Consider the following 16,246-nt stretch of genomic DNA (forward strand, 5'->3'; position numbering starts at 1 on the left):
ATGTGCTGAATAAATGAATTGGTAATGATGTTAAATTCAGTTATTTGACATTTTTGTTTGTTATTGTTTTGGTATTGTCTTTTTAAAGTAGTAGAGATCATCAAATAAAGTGAAATTTGTTGGTGAAGATGAGCTAAAATAAGATGGACCTGGTTCGTAATTAGCAGCAAAAATTTGTGAACTTACCTAAGCCAGGCAGTAACTAAAATAAAAGTTGTTATTTTAATAACATTGATTAAGTTTTATGTTGCTGAAGTTTTTAAATCTCATGATTATGATGAAAGAAAATCTTCAAGTTTTACTGAAAACATCATATAGTTCTTTCTTATTATGCCTTAAACTTAGGTATTGCCATTTCTCTCGTCATACTATATAGTAATTTTTGTACTTTTTATAAGGTTGGCACACATAAGTTTGGTTTTTCCAAATAATATATAACTGAAGATTTCTTAAGTATGAAAATTATAAAATTGCTTACTGATTTGAAGAGGGGGCTTATGGTTCCATAGGATGTTCAGTTTGAGTTATGAAGTTATCAAGAAGTATTTAAGAGAACATGGTTTTCCAATTCCTATAGGAATGTTGATCAGAAGTATAATAAAATATTATTTTAGTGAAATTTTAAAGGGGAAGATTTTTCAAAACCACCTATGATATACCTGACTTAAAACATGTGAAGTGTTAGAGTTTTTAATGTGATGCTATTCATTATTAGTCACTTAATTTACATCACTAGATTGAGTTGGGATAGCAAGATATTATGGCCTTTGGATGAAATGAGTTGGTTTTCTAAGCAAAGTGGGATTTTAATAATTTGTGAAAACATTTCTATTTTTTTTCTTACAGGATATGACATGTCTACATTTATTAGGCGGTATAGTAGATATCTTAATGAAAAAGCAGTTTCATACAGACAAGTTGCATTTGATTTCACAAAAGTGAAAAGAGGGTGAGTTAAGCTTTCCCTTTTTTTTGATATCTCATGGATTCAAATATTTTAAAATGTGAACCATAGAAATTAATAGATTATGAATTATGATTTCAGGCCAGTTTAAAATAAGAATTTTATTTTTTATTTGAAGTATATCATATGCTTTGTGCTAGGATTTTTAAAAGCTCTTTCAAATTTTGTAATAGCTTTATTGAGATACAATTCACAAAACATAAAATTCAGCCTTTTAAAGTGTATAATTAAGTGGGTTTTCATATATTTACAAAGTTGTGTGCTGCATAAGTATCCCAGAATATTTTATCATTCCTATGAGAAACCTCATACCCATTAGCAATCACTTCCCATTTCCCCCTTTCTCCAGACCCTGACGACTACAAATCTACTTTCTGATTCTATGGATTTGCTTATTCTGAATATTTTAGATAAATGAAATCATATGTTATATGGCCTTTTGAGTTTGGCTTTTCTCACCTAGTAAAATATATTCAAGTTGTACCATCCTTGTTCTAATGTGGATCACTACCTGATATAGCCTGGTATACAGATTTTTCTTAGGATATATGAGAAGACCTTGGATAAAGCCACTAAAGACATTCTTAAGGGGCACTGGTAACCCTTGTAGGTCTGAAAGACTGCCCTAAGGGGAATCTGGCTTCTGCAGAAATATTTTTGTGAATGCCTTTCTGAATTTCCCTGCTTCCATCTAAACAATTAATGTTTTCTTTAAATTGTTCTTTTAAGGGGCCACCTGGGTGGCTCAGTTGGTTGAGTATGCAACTCCTGATTTCACTGGAGGTCATGATCCCAGGGGGGGGGGTCATTGGATTGAGCCCCATATCAGGCTCCATGCCAAGCACCTGTCCCCCACTTGCACATGCTCTCTCTCTAAATGAATGAATGAATGAGTAGGTCTCTTGAAATGTTAAATTACTAGACTGCAATGGAAAATTTAATACAAAAATAGAAGTAACCCCTTAGTTAATTTAAGCATTTTAAAAATTGAACCTAAATGTTCTGTGTCACTATTCCAAAGTAATCAGGAGGTGATTAGTTTGGAACTTACCAAAACTAAATTCCACAGATTTTGTTTCATATATTTAAATACTCTGTCATTTGTGAGATGATAATAGAGGAGTTCATCTTAGAAGTCTGGTTCTTAATTCCAGTATTCTGTCCAGTGAACCATTTTCCACTTGGGCTTATATTAACACTTCAGTGTAAAGTGTGTTCAGTAAAGCTAATCTTTGAAGGACTAGTTTTGTGATTGAGGGGAGTTGTTGCATTTCCTTCTTTCTTTTTTTTTTTAAGTTTATTTTGAAAGAGAGAGCAGGGGAGGAGCAGAGAGAGAGGGAGAGAGAAAATCCCAAGCAGGCTCTGTGCTGTCAGCATGGAGCCCAGCATGGGGCTTGAACCCTTGAACTTTGAGATCACAACCTGAGCCAAATCAAGAGTGGGACACTTAGCCAACTGAGCCACTAGGTGCTCCTGCATTTCTGTATTTAACAGAGCTGAGAACACCCCTTGATAATGCACAATATATTTAATATTGACTTAGAGGAAATTACTCTTAGAGGATAGGGAAAGTGAATCAAGGAGCCATAATTGAGTGAACCAAGAAGCACAAAATTGATACATACACACAGATACGTGTATGTGTGTATATATGTGTGTGTGTGTGTGTGTGTGTGTGTGTATACACATATATATCATTGTATTAAAGAAAAAATACAGGACATGGGATGTAAGTTGAGAATGTGGCAGCACTTAAAATTTATTATATCGTGGCTAGAACCTCAGTGAACTGTTTCAGTTTTGGAGAGGAGTTTTGTGGTAAATAGTAAAGTTGTATTTATTAGGGTAATAATTTTTTATGTTTACAAAACTAATACACTTTAAAAACTGAGGGAGCATAGCAACCTATGTTGTAACTTGTAGAAAATTTGTAAGAAATGTTAACATTTTAGTATATGTAACCCGCTTTCTGTGTGTAAGTAGAAATAAATATATGTAGGAAGACCCATAGAAAATCACACGACAATTGAATTACATTATTTGAAGACTGCTTTCCTTCTCTCTTGTGTATTTTAGATATTTTCAGTTTGTACTCAGATCTCATTCTTTTGGATGGCTATGGGATTCTCTTCTAGATGTACATTTGATTTACTCTCAGTTTTTATCTTATAAAAGCAGTGCATTTTTCTGACCATTCTTTTATATATTTGTATATATATATATTTTTTTTAATTTATTTTGAGAGAAAGAATGCATGCATATGGTGGAGAGGCAGAGAGAGAGTGGGAGAGAGAGAATCCCAAGCAGCCTTCACACTGTCAGCATGGACCCCAGTGCGGGGCTTAAATGCATGAACTTTGAGATCATGACCTGAGCCAAAATCAAGAGTTGGATGCTGAACTGACTGAGCCACTCAGGCTCCCCAGAGGAAACCTTATTTCTGCTGTTAGATTTTACATAGCACTGTCACTTCCACAGGTCAACATAGCATTACTCACATTTGTATCTTCAGGACTTTGTACAGTCTAAACTACTATATTAGGTGATTAACAGTTCTTGAAAAAAGAACTAATTCAGTTTGTAAATAGTTTATTAAATGGCTTTATGAAAAATGAATCCAATAAGTTGCCTATGGATTTATCTTTCCAGTTGATTGTTAAACATCAGTCCCTATATTTTCTTTTTGTTTAACATTCCATTTTTTCATAGTATTAAGTTGAATTATCTTGAAATCTAAATTGGTTTGGTTCAAAGTATCAAGATATTGTTACGTAACAAGCAAAACAGAATAATCCAGTTATTTTCTGTAAATAAGGACATGGATAGTCAGCCTTTAATCTCTTGCTTTTATATTTGAGAAGCAAGTGTCTGAATTGAATTAAAATGTATTTAAGAAGTCATAAAACTTGTGTTCTTCTTGGAATATGAATTGTCATGTATTTGGTGCAAATCATGTTGAAGCATTTGGGTTTGTGAATTGAGTTTTGAAGTCTGATAAAAGTATTTGGTAACTGTTAAGATTTATCTTAATTGAGAAATTTGAAGTTCTTTGGAAAGAAATGTTGTGGAGGCTAGTGACAGAGGGGAATCAAAATTGTCCCCATGGCTTCTGGTGTAAGTCACTGGGGAGATGGGCACCTTTCACTGGGAAGATTTTGGATTGGGGTAGTGTTGGGCATAATGGCAAAAAATTAAAGATTTAGTTTTGGAAATACCAGTTTTGTCATGCCTGTGATTTATACAAGGTGAGGTATCAAGTAGACAATTGGACATACTAACTTGGAACTTAAAAGTTTTGGTTTAGGAGTATAAGTACATTATTGGCATCTTGGTGGTTTCTGTCTTGAAAATAACAGATCACCTTGGGGGTAAGTACAGAATGAGAAGAGAGAGCCCAGGAACACTTGAGGTATACAATATTTATTTTAGAGGATGAACAAAGGATGAGGAGCCAAGAAAAGAAACTGAAAAAGTGATAGTGAAGAAAATACTGTGAGAAGTCTAGTCAGATAAGGTTAGACAAGTACCCATTGGAGAAGCAACATAGAATTTCTACATGACCTAAACTAGAGCTGTTTAACTGGAGTGGTAGGAGAGGGGCCGATTTTGAGATGAACTGAATAATGAATGAAAAGTGAGCATGGAACTCTTTTTGAGAAGTGTATTTGACTTTGTGAGATAAACGGTAGGTGAATGGGCATATGGGTTTAGTGGAGTGTGTACGTTTAAAGAATGGTGATAATAGAGACTTTGCCGGCATGTTCATGGGAATGGTCTAGTTTAAAAGAAGAGGTTAATGAGCTGCACTGTCCAGTATGGTAGCTATTTGCCAATGTGGCTAGTTAAATTTAAATTGATTAAAGTGAAATAAAATACAAAATTCGTTTCTTCAATTGGATCAGCCATATTTTGGATACTCAATAGCTGCATGTGGCTAGTGGCTACCGTATTGAATGGTGCACATATTGAATATTTACACCATTGCAGATAGTTGGACAGTGCTGTGTTAGAGAAAAAGAAGACAACCAAAGGACTGTGACAGAGTGGGATCCAGAGGACCTCTGTGAATGGTATTTATATTTCATAGAAAGAGAGATTTCCTCCATTGAATTGGACCAGACCAGATAGATGTAGTTTTGTTGGCAAGTTGACTAGACAACCTCTTTTTGTCATCTTCTGTTTTTGAATGAAATATTTGGGAGTTATGAGCTGAGAGTTTGTGTGTGGGTGTGGGGAGGCTGGGAAGAAAGGGTGGGAGAATCAGATTTCAGAGTACTTGGAGGAATTTACTGAAGAAGGCTAAGAGGATTGCTGGCAGTGCCGAGTGCCCATTTGAGGTTGATGATAATGAAATTTAGAGTTTTACCAGTTTGCTCTGTTGTGTGGTTTTCTTTACCAGCACTTAGCTGCTTAGCCAGGATTATGAATTTACCAAGTGACTGCAAGGGAAGAAGAGAGGTATAAGAGAGTTGAGTGTATTTGGAAGGTAATTATCACAATAATGATCTGTGGAATTCTAAGCTAGATGAAGGAAGTAAAAATGTGAAGGATAGTGGTAGAAGTTGAAACATTCAAGTTTATGATGAAGTCAAATAGTTTTGCCTTGGTGGTACTTGACCAAGGCAGCTGGGAGGTTATTGTCATAGGATAAGATGTATAAATTTTATCTTTTTTCATATTGGTGGTGGGGTAGGGGTAATGTGGTTTCTGGGGACAGTGAGGTCATGATCTGACCATAGGAATAGGATCTTTAGTCAAGGAACTTTGAGATTAAAATTTTGCATTCGTTGTCCATGTAGATGTTGAAATCAACCAAGAAAAATTGAGCCAGTTCAGGTCTTCTGTGGTAAAGAGGAAATGACCAGCAGGTCAAAAATAACTTCAGCAAGGAGAGGAGGGAGACTAAAAGGAGACTGATCAAATTAGAGTGAGGTGTATGAGAACGAGAAAATGGTTGTGAAGAGGAAGTGGTGTCCTTATGCCAAACTGCACTAGCTGGTACCAACCAGTGGAGTATAGTACTTGGAGGGGAAACAGGCATCCATAGGTTAACACTTATTGGAGAGAATTGTTGGACTAAGGCTGATAATGGTTGCCTACCTAAGGCAGTCCAGTGTTTGTTCTTTAAACGTGACTTTGTCTTGCAAAACACTATTGTTGATTTTCATAGCTTAATTGTTTTTCTGGTATCTGGGGTTATGATTGAAGGGGTAGTGGCTCAGAGTAGAGTGGCTATTTATAAGTAAGTAGGTCATTTGTAAATTAGGGAAAGCCTACACACTTTTAAGAAGTGATGGTTACTCTCACAAAGGGTTATTAACAGCACTCTTTTAGAGTCTATTACATCTGGATTTACATAATGACCCTGCCACCCAGTAGTTCTCTGACTTTAGACAGTCATATAATCTCACTGATCATAGAACTTGATCATCTACAAAATGGGAGAAGTCTATCTATATGATTTTTGTAAGGATTTGAAAAACATACATCAAGCCCTTAGTATGGAGCCTGATGGTCACTGTGTACTTTAGCCCCAGGTACCTCTTCTCTAGTGTTTTTGGTACCACTGTTGTAAAATTCTTTATATTGGTACTGTTAATATTTCTTGTATCTATTTTTAGAAATACCTAAAGCAAAATTTATTTATTATTATTTTTAAAATTTTTAAAAATGTTTTATTTTATTTTAGAGAGAGAGAGAGAGAGAGAGAGAGTGTGGGCAGGGGAGGCGCAGAAAGAGAGGGAGACACAGAATCTGAAGCAGGTTCCATACTCTGAGCTGTTAGCACAGAGCCCGAGACAGGGGCTAGAACCCACGAGCCGTGAGATCATGACCTGAGTTGAAGTCAGGTGATCAACCGACTGAGCTACACAGGCGCCCCAAAGCAATAATATTTAAAGAAATCTATTTTGGGACTTTTAACAGAATACTTTATTAAAAAACATTCATCTTGGGGTGCCTGGGTGGCGCAGTCGGTTAAGCGTCCGACTTCAGCCAGGTCACGATCTCGCGGTCCGTGAGTTCGAGCCCCGCGTCAGGCTCTGGGCTGATGGCTCGGAGCCTGGAACCTGTTTCCGATTCTGTGTCTCCCTCTCTCTCTGCCCCTCCCCCGTTCATGCTCTGTCTCTCTCTGTCCCAAAAATAAATAAAAAACGTTGAAAAAAAAAATGAAAAGAAAAAAGAAAAAAAAAGAAAAAAAGGAAAAAAGAAAAAAAAAACATTCCTCTTAAGTATCACATATTTTAATGGCTGGATTAAAAATGATTTGGTGGGGCGCCTGGGTGGCGCAGTCGGTTAAGCGTCCGACTTCAGCCAGGTCACGATCTCGCGGTCCGTGAGTTCGAGCCCCGCGTCAGGCTCTGGGCTGATGGCTCGGAGCCTGGAGCCTGGAGCCTGTTTCCGATTCTGTGTCTCCCTCTCTCTCTGCCCCTCCCCCGTTCATGCTCTGTCTCTCTCTGTCCCAAAAATAAATAAAAAAAAAAGTTGAAAAAAAAAAATGATTTGGTAAAATTGGACTTTATTTTGTAATAAAACAATTTTAGTTATAATATTCTGGCTTACAAGTCTTGCTGGTTGAGTCATGAATAAAATACCTTAAATAAAGCAGTGCTTACCAAGACTTGAGTTTAGTTGCTGGCTCATCATGTCCTGTTTAGTGATTTGAGGCAAATGATTTCTTTTTTTCCAATTAAAAAAATTGTAGAACTGCCCTTTACATATGAGTAGTGTGAGGATCAGATGGTTTCCTCATGTGAAAAATACGCAATAAACCTGACTCTAATGTATGCTTTTATGTCTCATATTTTTACACCTTTTTTATTTTTTTTTTTTAAGCTCCTCGATGTTGGACATAACAGTGTTTCCTGTTTTTGTTTTTCCTGTATGTCTTTTGCTGGAGGTTTCAGGTTCAATAATGATTTAAAAACATGTGATGTTTCATAGCAACTTGTTCTTTCTTTAAATAGGGAACCAAATGAGAGCTTAAAATATAGATTTAATAACAAATTCAGTTCTTTTTTTTTCTAAAATAGGGCTGATGGTGTGATGAGAACAATGAACACAGAAAAACTGCTTAAAACTGTACCAATTATTCAAAATCAGATGGATGCCCTTCTTGATTTTAATGTAAGTTGAATACACAAATGATTTTATAAAAATTTAAGATTTAAAAAATACGTATTATTAGAATTGGTCAGAGTCTTTATTCTCAAGTTTCCATCGACTCTAGTTTTTTCATACTAATATCTTGTTTGGCTAAGGATTTTCTATAAATGTGGTCCCAAATCGGATTACTTGGTATTTATATGATTTTTAAAGATTTACTCTAATTTCTTTGGTAGTGTTTCTCTAGCTCTAGAATTACAGGGTATACCAAGCTAAAGAAAGTGAGGGAGAGATGAAGCGATTGATCTGAAAATGTATTTTGATAAAGGTTTTTAGATTTTAAAAATGTGTAAAGATTTTCTTTATGAATAAACCACCTAATATTTCACTTTTCTCTATATCGTAGAACTCAGAATATGACAGTTAACAAATACAGTGAAGTTCAAATACACTTACAACAGCTTGTTATATATATAGTTGTTGTCAAAGAGCAATGTGTTCCTTGGAATTTTTGTTTTAATGATCATTTTTTAAACTAGGTTGCCAGCTTTGTCGTTTGTTAATATGTTATTGTTAATATGTTAACATGTAATTTGTTAACATATTATTAATATGTTAAGTGTTAGCATTTTCAAGTTTGTTCTTTTTGGAGGCATCTATCTTTAGATATTTTATTTTAGAGCTTATAAGTGCAAGTTAGTGAATGAAACTGACAATTTCATGATGAAATAGATTTTTTTCTTTTATTTCTGCTGTTAATTGGTAGTCTTTAACTTCCTGAGGGCAGGGACCAGGTCTGCTTTTTCTCTACTGTGTCTCCATTGTCAAGGCATGTGTGGCACATAGAGTGTATGTTCAGGAAACATTCAATGAATGAATTCTGTAGATGCTTCCATCTAGGACAGATTGTATCAAACTATGGCCTGCTGCCTGTTTTTGTATGGCTTGTGAGCTAAGAATGATTTTTATATTTTTTTTTATGGTTGGAACAATAAAAAAATATTTTTGACAGGTGAAAATTACTTGGAATTTCAATTCAGTTTCTACAATAGTATTGTTAGACTACAGCGGGGCTCACTGGTATTGTCTATGGATGCTTTTTTGATGTAATAACCAGATTTGAGTTGTTGTGATGGAGACTATCAGGCCTGCAGAGTCTAAAGTACTCAGATTCAGGCCCTTTACAAAAAACAGTTGTGGATCCCTAGTGTGGAGGATGTAGGGGATTAATGTAACTATTATGCTTCATTTTGGTTTTTATTAGAGGATTCAACCATGAAACTTTTTTCACTTAGTATTTTGTGAATGTTTTATAAAATTATGTGTTTTCATGGTCTGTGTTGTCCTTCACTGTATGTAACAATCTTCCTATTGACAGAGATTTAGAATTTTTCTGATTTTTTCAATACAGAAAATGAATGGGAAAAAAACATGAGGGATACACTAAATACTGTGTGTGTTAATGTGTGTATCTACATACTTATAAACCTGATTCCATAAGTTTAATGCCTAGAAAAAGAATTTGGTGGATCAAAGGACATAAACTTAAAAAAATTTTTTTTTATTTTTTATTTTTTAAAATTTACCTCCAAATGAGTTAGCAGACAGTGCAACAATGATTTCAGGAGTAGATTCCTTAATGCCCCTTACCCATTTAGACCATCCCCCCTCCCACAAGCCCTTCAGTAACCCTCAGTTTGTTCTCCATATTTATGAGTCTCTTCTGTTTTGTCCCCCTCCCTGTTTTTACATTATTTTTGTTTCCCTTCCCTTATGTTCATCTTTTTTGGTCTTCAAGTCCTCATATGAGTGAAGTCAGATGATTTTTATCTTTCTCTAATTTCACTTAGAATAATACCTTCCAGTTCCATCAGGTAGTTGCAAATGGCAAGATTTCATTCTTTTTGATTGCCGAGTAATACTCCATTGTATATATATACCACATCTTCTTTATCCATTCATCCATCGATGGACATTTGGGCTCTTTCCATACTTTGGCTATTGTCGATAGTGCTGCTATAAACATGGGGGTGCATGTGTCCCTTCGAAACAGCACACCTGTATCCCGTGGATAAATGCCTAGTAGTGCAATTGCTGGGTATTAGGGGAGTTCTACTTTTAGTTTTTTGAGGAACCTCCATACTGTTTTCCAGAATGGCTGCACCAGCTTGTATTCCCATAAACATTAAAATTTTTAATAAATATTGCTAACTTACATTACAGAAGGCTTAAACCTAGTCACTTGTCAACAGGTACCTCTTTTTCTTCATCCTTGTTAGCATTGAATAATAGCTTGGTTTTGATTATTTTGGTATCTACCAATCTGGTGCTCAAGAAAGGATAGTTTAGTGATTTAATTGATTATTATATTTTAATTTACTTGATAATTGAAGGTCTTCTCACATGTTACTAACTGTATATTGTGAATTGTCTGTCATTTGCTTTATTATTAGGATTCTCTACAGTGGAAGTCAACCTTGTTAGATATTTTGCATGTATTGACCAATGTGTTGTTTACCATTTAACTTTGTGCTTATGTTTTTCTATGCCAAAAAATGAATTTTCATGTAGTAGTTATTTGTGTAATCTAAAAAAGAACTTAAAGTTCATTTGTTTATCTTCTTGATTTCATTTCTTGAGATAAAACTAAAGGTTTTCCTGTATTCTTGATAGATAAATAGGTGCTGGCTTTTTGTTACAGCATATTTAGTAATAATACTATTGATTCTTTATGTGTAAGGTACTGTCCTAAGCTCCTTACGATCAGTGTATCATTTAATTCTCCCAGATAACCATATGAAATAGAAATATCATAACCATTTTGAAGGTAAGTTTGTTTATAATAGTGGAAAAAGGTATATTTAAAAAAAAATACATTTCTTCTACCTAGCTTAGCTTTGTGCCTTGGTGATTGCCTAGGAATTTCGAAAGAGGGTATTTTTTTCTTTATGACTTACTTCTGAATTACATTGAATGTTACAGAATTTTTGTTTGTGGCTTTTACATAAATCTGAGCTCTTAGGCACATTTTTGCACTATTTGGATGTAACTCTGAAAGAAATAAATGTATTTTTCTCTAATACACCTAAATATTTGAATTTACTGTATTTTAATTTGAAGGAAGTCACTGTCATTTAAAAGATTAAGATTAGTTCATCTTTTTTTCTAATTTTTCCCTAGGTTAATAGCAATGAACTTACAAATGGGGTAATAAATGCTGCCTTCATGCTCCTGTTCAAAGATGCCATTAGACTGTTTGCAGCATACAATGAAGGAATTATTAACCTGTTGGGTAAATATTGTTGTAGCTGAATACATTTTATTTTTTTTATCTTGTGTCATATGGATAAATATTGTTGTCTGAGTTGTTACTTTGAGCTGCCTAACCAACTCCTTGGGCTATTCATTGATTGTAACAATTTATTTGGAGAAAAGATTTTATTTCTAGTTACGCGTGCTAAGAGATTAAATACTTATTTTTACAACTAGAATGTTCAGCTGGATGAACTTGTTTTGTAGATATATCTTTATGGTTTTTTATGTCAGTTTTATTATTTTTAGAGATAAAAAGATCCCTTTAAAATTAAGTTAAAGTTATTTTCTCTCCCAGAAGAATCTTACTTCCTCACAATTTACTTCTTCACAATTTTGTAATTATAAAATTGATAGATTTTTTCTAGGCCTAATTTTAAAATTGATAATTATTTTAAATGGATTAAAAATTTATTTTTTAGGATGCCTTTTACTTTTGAGGCATTTTAGGAATGTGTGTATTCATAGTTATTTAATTTTGCCTAGAAATGATCTTTTTTTCCTGTGGGATTTGGATGGAGTAGATGAGTAACAGTCTGTAAAGAGTGCCTAAGTATTGGTCTCAGATGTCCACAGTGTGTTCACTCCAATGTGCTTGTTTTCCCTCCCCTCCTCACTTAAAAAAATTATTTAAATTTGCTGTTTATAGGCTTATTCACAAACTTATTTAGGGATGCTTTACTCTGTGAAGATAGGGAAATTGGGATTATTTTTTTCACAAAAAAATGGAAGGTTTCTACATAATTTTGGGAGTCACCCTACAATTACTTATAAATTAAGCTCTTTATTGCTGTTCATATAATAAGTTTAAATAAGCTTTCCAGGTGACATTTGGACATGGTAAAGTTGCCATCTAATGTTAATATATTATTAGTAAGAATATTTGGAAGAAGAATATTTGGAAGTAGTATATGTTAATACATTATTAGTAAGAATATTTGAAAGTAAGAATATTTGGAATGGAAAAAAGTATAATGTGTTAATAAAAATTATAGGGGCGCCTGGGTGGCGCAGTCGGTTAAGCGTCCAACTTCAGCCAGGTCACGATCTCGCGGTCCGTGAGTTCGAGCCCCGCGTCAGGCTCTGGGCTGATGGCTCGGAGCCTGGAGCCTGTTTCCGATTCTGTGTCTCCCTCTCTCTCTGCCCCTCCCCCGTTCATGCTCTGTCTCTCTCTGTCCCAAAAATAAATTAAAAACGTTGAAAAAAAAAAAAAATTAAAAATTATAGAAATATTATAGAACAAACTAGTAATATGAGTGAAGTCAAATGATTTTTCTGTTTTTAATATAGCATCTCTGTATTAATTCAATTTAAATATCTCAGCTAATTTAACACTGACATTTTTCCTGTAGGGTGAGTTTGTTCTCTGAGACACCTATATGATCTCTTTGGAGCTATTACTTGTTTTCACTTTTGAATTTTCTCTTTTGATGTGAATAAAAGTATTTTTACATTTACCTTTGGCAGAAAAATATTTTGATATGAAAAAGAACCAATGCAAAGAAGGTCTGGACATCTATAAGAAGTTCCTGACTAGGATGACAAGAATCTCAGAGTTTCTCAAAGTTGCAGAGGTAAACTGTCCTTAAGTTAACTAGGTCTTTTAACTTGCTTTTTTTGTCTTTAAGTATAGATTTTAGAGAAATAAGTCATTATCCAAATGAAAGTCACATCTTAAATATAATAAATAAAGTATATATTCAGTCATATCCATATACTATATTGAATTCTTTGTTATGTTATGAATGTGATATGGTATTGACTAAGATATATCTTACATACTTAATTCAGTATTGAATATTGAAACGTAATCCTTTTTTAAATTGTTTATTTCTCGCTAAAATAAGGAAGGTGGCACACAGTGGTGCAATAGAATTTTGTGTTTGGCATTAGCCATATATTTTAGCATATTTATCTTATTATATGGTAGAGAATTTTCAGTGTGAGTACAAGTCTCTTTCTTCCACTGAGATTTGCAGCTAGAATCACATGGTCCACAATGTTTCATTACCCCACAGAAGTGAATTTAGTGTATTTATTGCTTGTCATTGATTATGAACACCATGAATGTAGGTTGTAGAACAGTCTAATTTTATAAATCTGTTTAAATAATTTTCTGAAATGATCATAGAAGGCACTATTTTGCTTGCACAGAGGCAACTCTCAAAGTGTTTTTGTTTTCCTTTCCTGTACCTTAGGATAATTCTGGAAGATGACTATCATTTATCAATTATATCAAAGTAGTTAATCTGGAACTTGCAAGTTGGTGATTCTAGCTCTATTACCATAGTGATATTTCATTCTCTAGCAGATGAAATAAAACAGCATCATAAGACCTTTTGAAAAAAAAGAGCTTTATGTTAGCTATCTTATGAAATCTACTGAAGTTTATATTGGATTTAAAGTATCCCTCAAGAGATCAATGTATTTTTTCCATTTCTTTAGGGTTAGTCATATACTAAAACAAGAAAAAGGTAGTGTTTACACTGTGTTTTCAGTAAATTCTTTAAATGTTTTAGTTTGCTGACTTTTCCCTTTGGCCTCTTATGTTCTTTGCGTTTGATAGTTATAGTTACTGACTTAAGTTTTAAGCCTTTATTTACCTTCAGTTATTCTGGTCTGAGATGAAATAGACCATTTACTCTGTGTGATCTGAGGAATAAAATATTCTTTCATGAGGCTGTCTTTGTCTTTGGGTTGCAGTTCCATTATGAGACCTTAGTCCTTTGAGTAAAGGTACAAGTAACCTTTTCAAATGTGTTTGGAGGGGACTCATGTATATCAGTTAGTGATAAGCTATTAAGATCTTAGTATGGATTATTCTGTCAAATTTTCTGATACCATTCTGGGAGTTGCCCTCGAACTGTGGAAGGGAAGAGAGGATGATTAGAAAATGAAACATAACCACAGGAAGGGAAAAAAGTTTTTTAATTTGGTCACGAGAAAAGTATGAATGGTTTTTATCATTTTTGCTGGAAATTGCCCAATGCCCGAACATTAAGAAAGTGTATTAGAATTGGTTTGTGTAGATAGTTATATCCTGGTTGGAAGATCACTTGGCATTTGTATAAAACCTGGTCTACTTGCATGAACATGGGTTTTAAAAACTGTTATCTGTGGTGATTGCCAGGAAAAGCATACTTTATGTAGAAAGACAAAGTCCTTATCCTCAAATTTGTTCCTTAACTTCTTTTTTATGCCCCAGGAAACTTGTTCATGGTCAGCCTTTCTCTTTCTTGCTGTAGTCTTTTTGTCATATGACACATAAAAGTGATGGATTTTTTAAGATTGTGACAAGGTAGCTTAAGTATTAGGTGCTCAGAAGATGTGGATACTCTTACTGGATTTCCAACTCTGGTTCTTCTCCTTTTACAACTTTTAGAACCATGTAAATAACATCTAAGCCCATGGAAATAGTGAATGATCCCTCTGGAGATTAAATAGTCTTCTGATTTTAAAGAAGTCAATCTAGAATATTGTTCGTGGTACTAGCCATAATGTCATTTTCTAAATTTTTATTTTTTATTATAATTTTGTTAAGTACAATGCTGCTTCTTTTTACAGCAAGTTGGAATTGACAGAGGTGATATACCAGACCTTTCACAGGTAAGTGTATGGTTATAATATCATTTCACTGTCTGCTATATGTATTGCTAGGTGTGAACGGTACAAAGATGAATAATATGCAGTTACTACTGTTAAGGGATTGGTGTGATTTTTCATGACAGATTCGAACATATATTGCTGACTTCTAACATTATGATCTCATTTCTTATGTTGGTGGAGCTAGCCGTTACTATACCATTCCTTTAGTTTATTTCCTTTAATGTGTACAGTTCAAATGCCTTTTTTTTTTTTTAACTTTTAAAAAATGTTTATTTTTGAGAGAGAGACAGAGTGGGAGAGGGGCAAAGAGAGGGGGAGACACAGAATCTGAAGCAGGTTCCAGGCTACACGCTGTCAGCACAGAGCCAGACGCGGGGCTTGAACCACAAGCCATAACATCATGACCTGAGCCAAAGTCGGATGCTTAACTGACTGAGCCACCCAGGCACCCCATCAAATGCCTGGTTTTAATTAAGGATTCTGTAGCATAGTACTTAATATCTAGACTTTCAAGTCATATATACCAAAGACCCTTTGTTGGCTCCTGCTGTGTATCAGACAAGTGATCTTGGGCAAGTTATTTAATTTTCACTGTCTCAGGTTGTTTATTTGTAAAATGAAGATAATACTAGTGTCTTTGGGAGTCTTAGCAGACATTATGTTGGGATTGGGAAGTGGTATACATGTGTTCTCAGTTCAACATAGAAGTTAATATTATAATCTAGTATTTTTGGCTTTAATTGGTTTTCTACTGTATCTTTCTTATACTAAGGTTTTGCATGTAGAGGGAAAACACTGAATGAAGGAAATTGTTGAAGTCATAATTGGTAGAGAGATTTAGATGCCTACAATCCAGTAACTCTTTATCTCAAATCCTAAAGAATATTTGGCGCAAGTAAATGCTCCTGATGCATTTGTTTCACTTAAAGATAGGGAACAATTCCTTTTCAACTGACGGAAAAGGTTTCCTTTTGAAAGTAACTAGCTTTTCATATTAAGTTGAGATTTGATATATAGTCTTTAAAGGCCAGTCTTTCTTTTTAAAACAAAATTGAGTGAAGTATCCATTTCAGTGAAGCTTGATAATTAACATTTGTGTTACCAGCATACCATTCAGTATTTAAATCAGTTCTATCACTGCAATTCTCATGGCCCCTTCTGGTCCTTCCCTAGTCCCCAACACAAATTACTAATGTGATTTCTAATAGCATAAGTTTATTAGATCTTAAATGTGACATAAATGGAATCACGCAAGTATTT

The 16,246-nt window shown here is 34.3% G+C and overlaps 1 protein-coding gene across 19 annotated transcripts in view; it reads left to right on the forward strand.

The window, feature by feature from the left end:
- The window catches only part of PICALM (phosphatidylinositol binding clathrin assembly protein), a 101,371-nt gene that overhangs the window by 39,194 nt on the left and 45,931 nt on the right, over positions 1 to 16,246 (forward strand). For all 19 annotated transcript variants that reach the window (XM_058687551.1, XM_058687556.1, XM_058687554.1 and 16 more), the window contains exons 4-8: positions 847 to 949; positions 7,996 to 8,089; positions 11,249 to 11,360; positions 12,848 to 12,954; positions 14,945 to 14,986. In XM_058687551.1, coding sequence (XP_058543534.1) covers positions 847 to 949; positions 7,996 to 8,089; positions 11,249 to 11,360; positions 12,848 to 12,954; positions 14,945 to 14,986 — 458 coding nt within the window. The remainder of the gene's footprint in view (positions 1 to 846; positions 950 to 7,995; positions 8,090 to 11,248; positions 11,361 to 12,847; positions 12,955 to 14,944; positions 14,987 to 16,246) is intronic.

This window comes from Neofelis nebulosa, chromosome 10 (genome assembly GCF_028018385.1).
Source record: "Neofelis nebulosa isolate mNeoNeb1 chromosome 10, mNeoNeb1.pri, whole genome shotgun sequence".
Taxonomy (NCBI): Eukaryota; Metazoa; Chordata; class Mammalia; order Carnivora; family Felidae; genus Neofelis; species Neofelis nebulosa.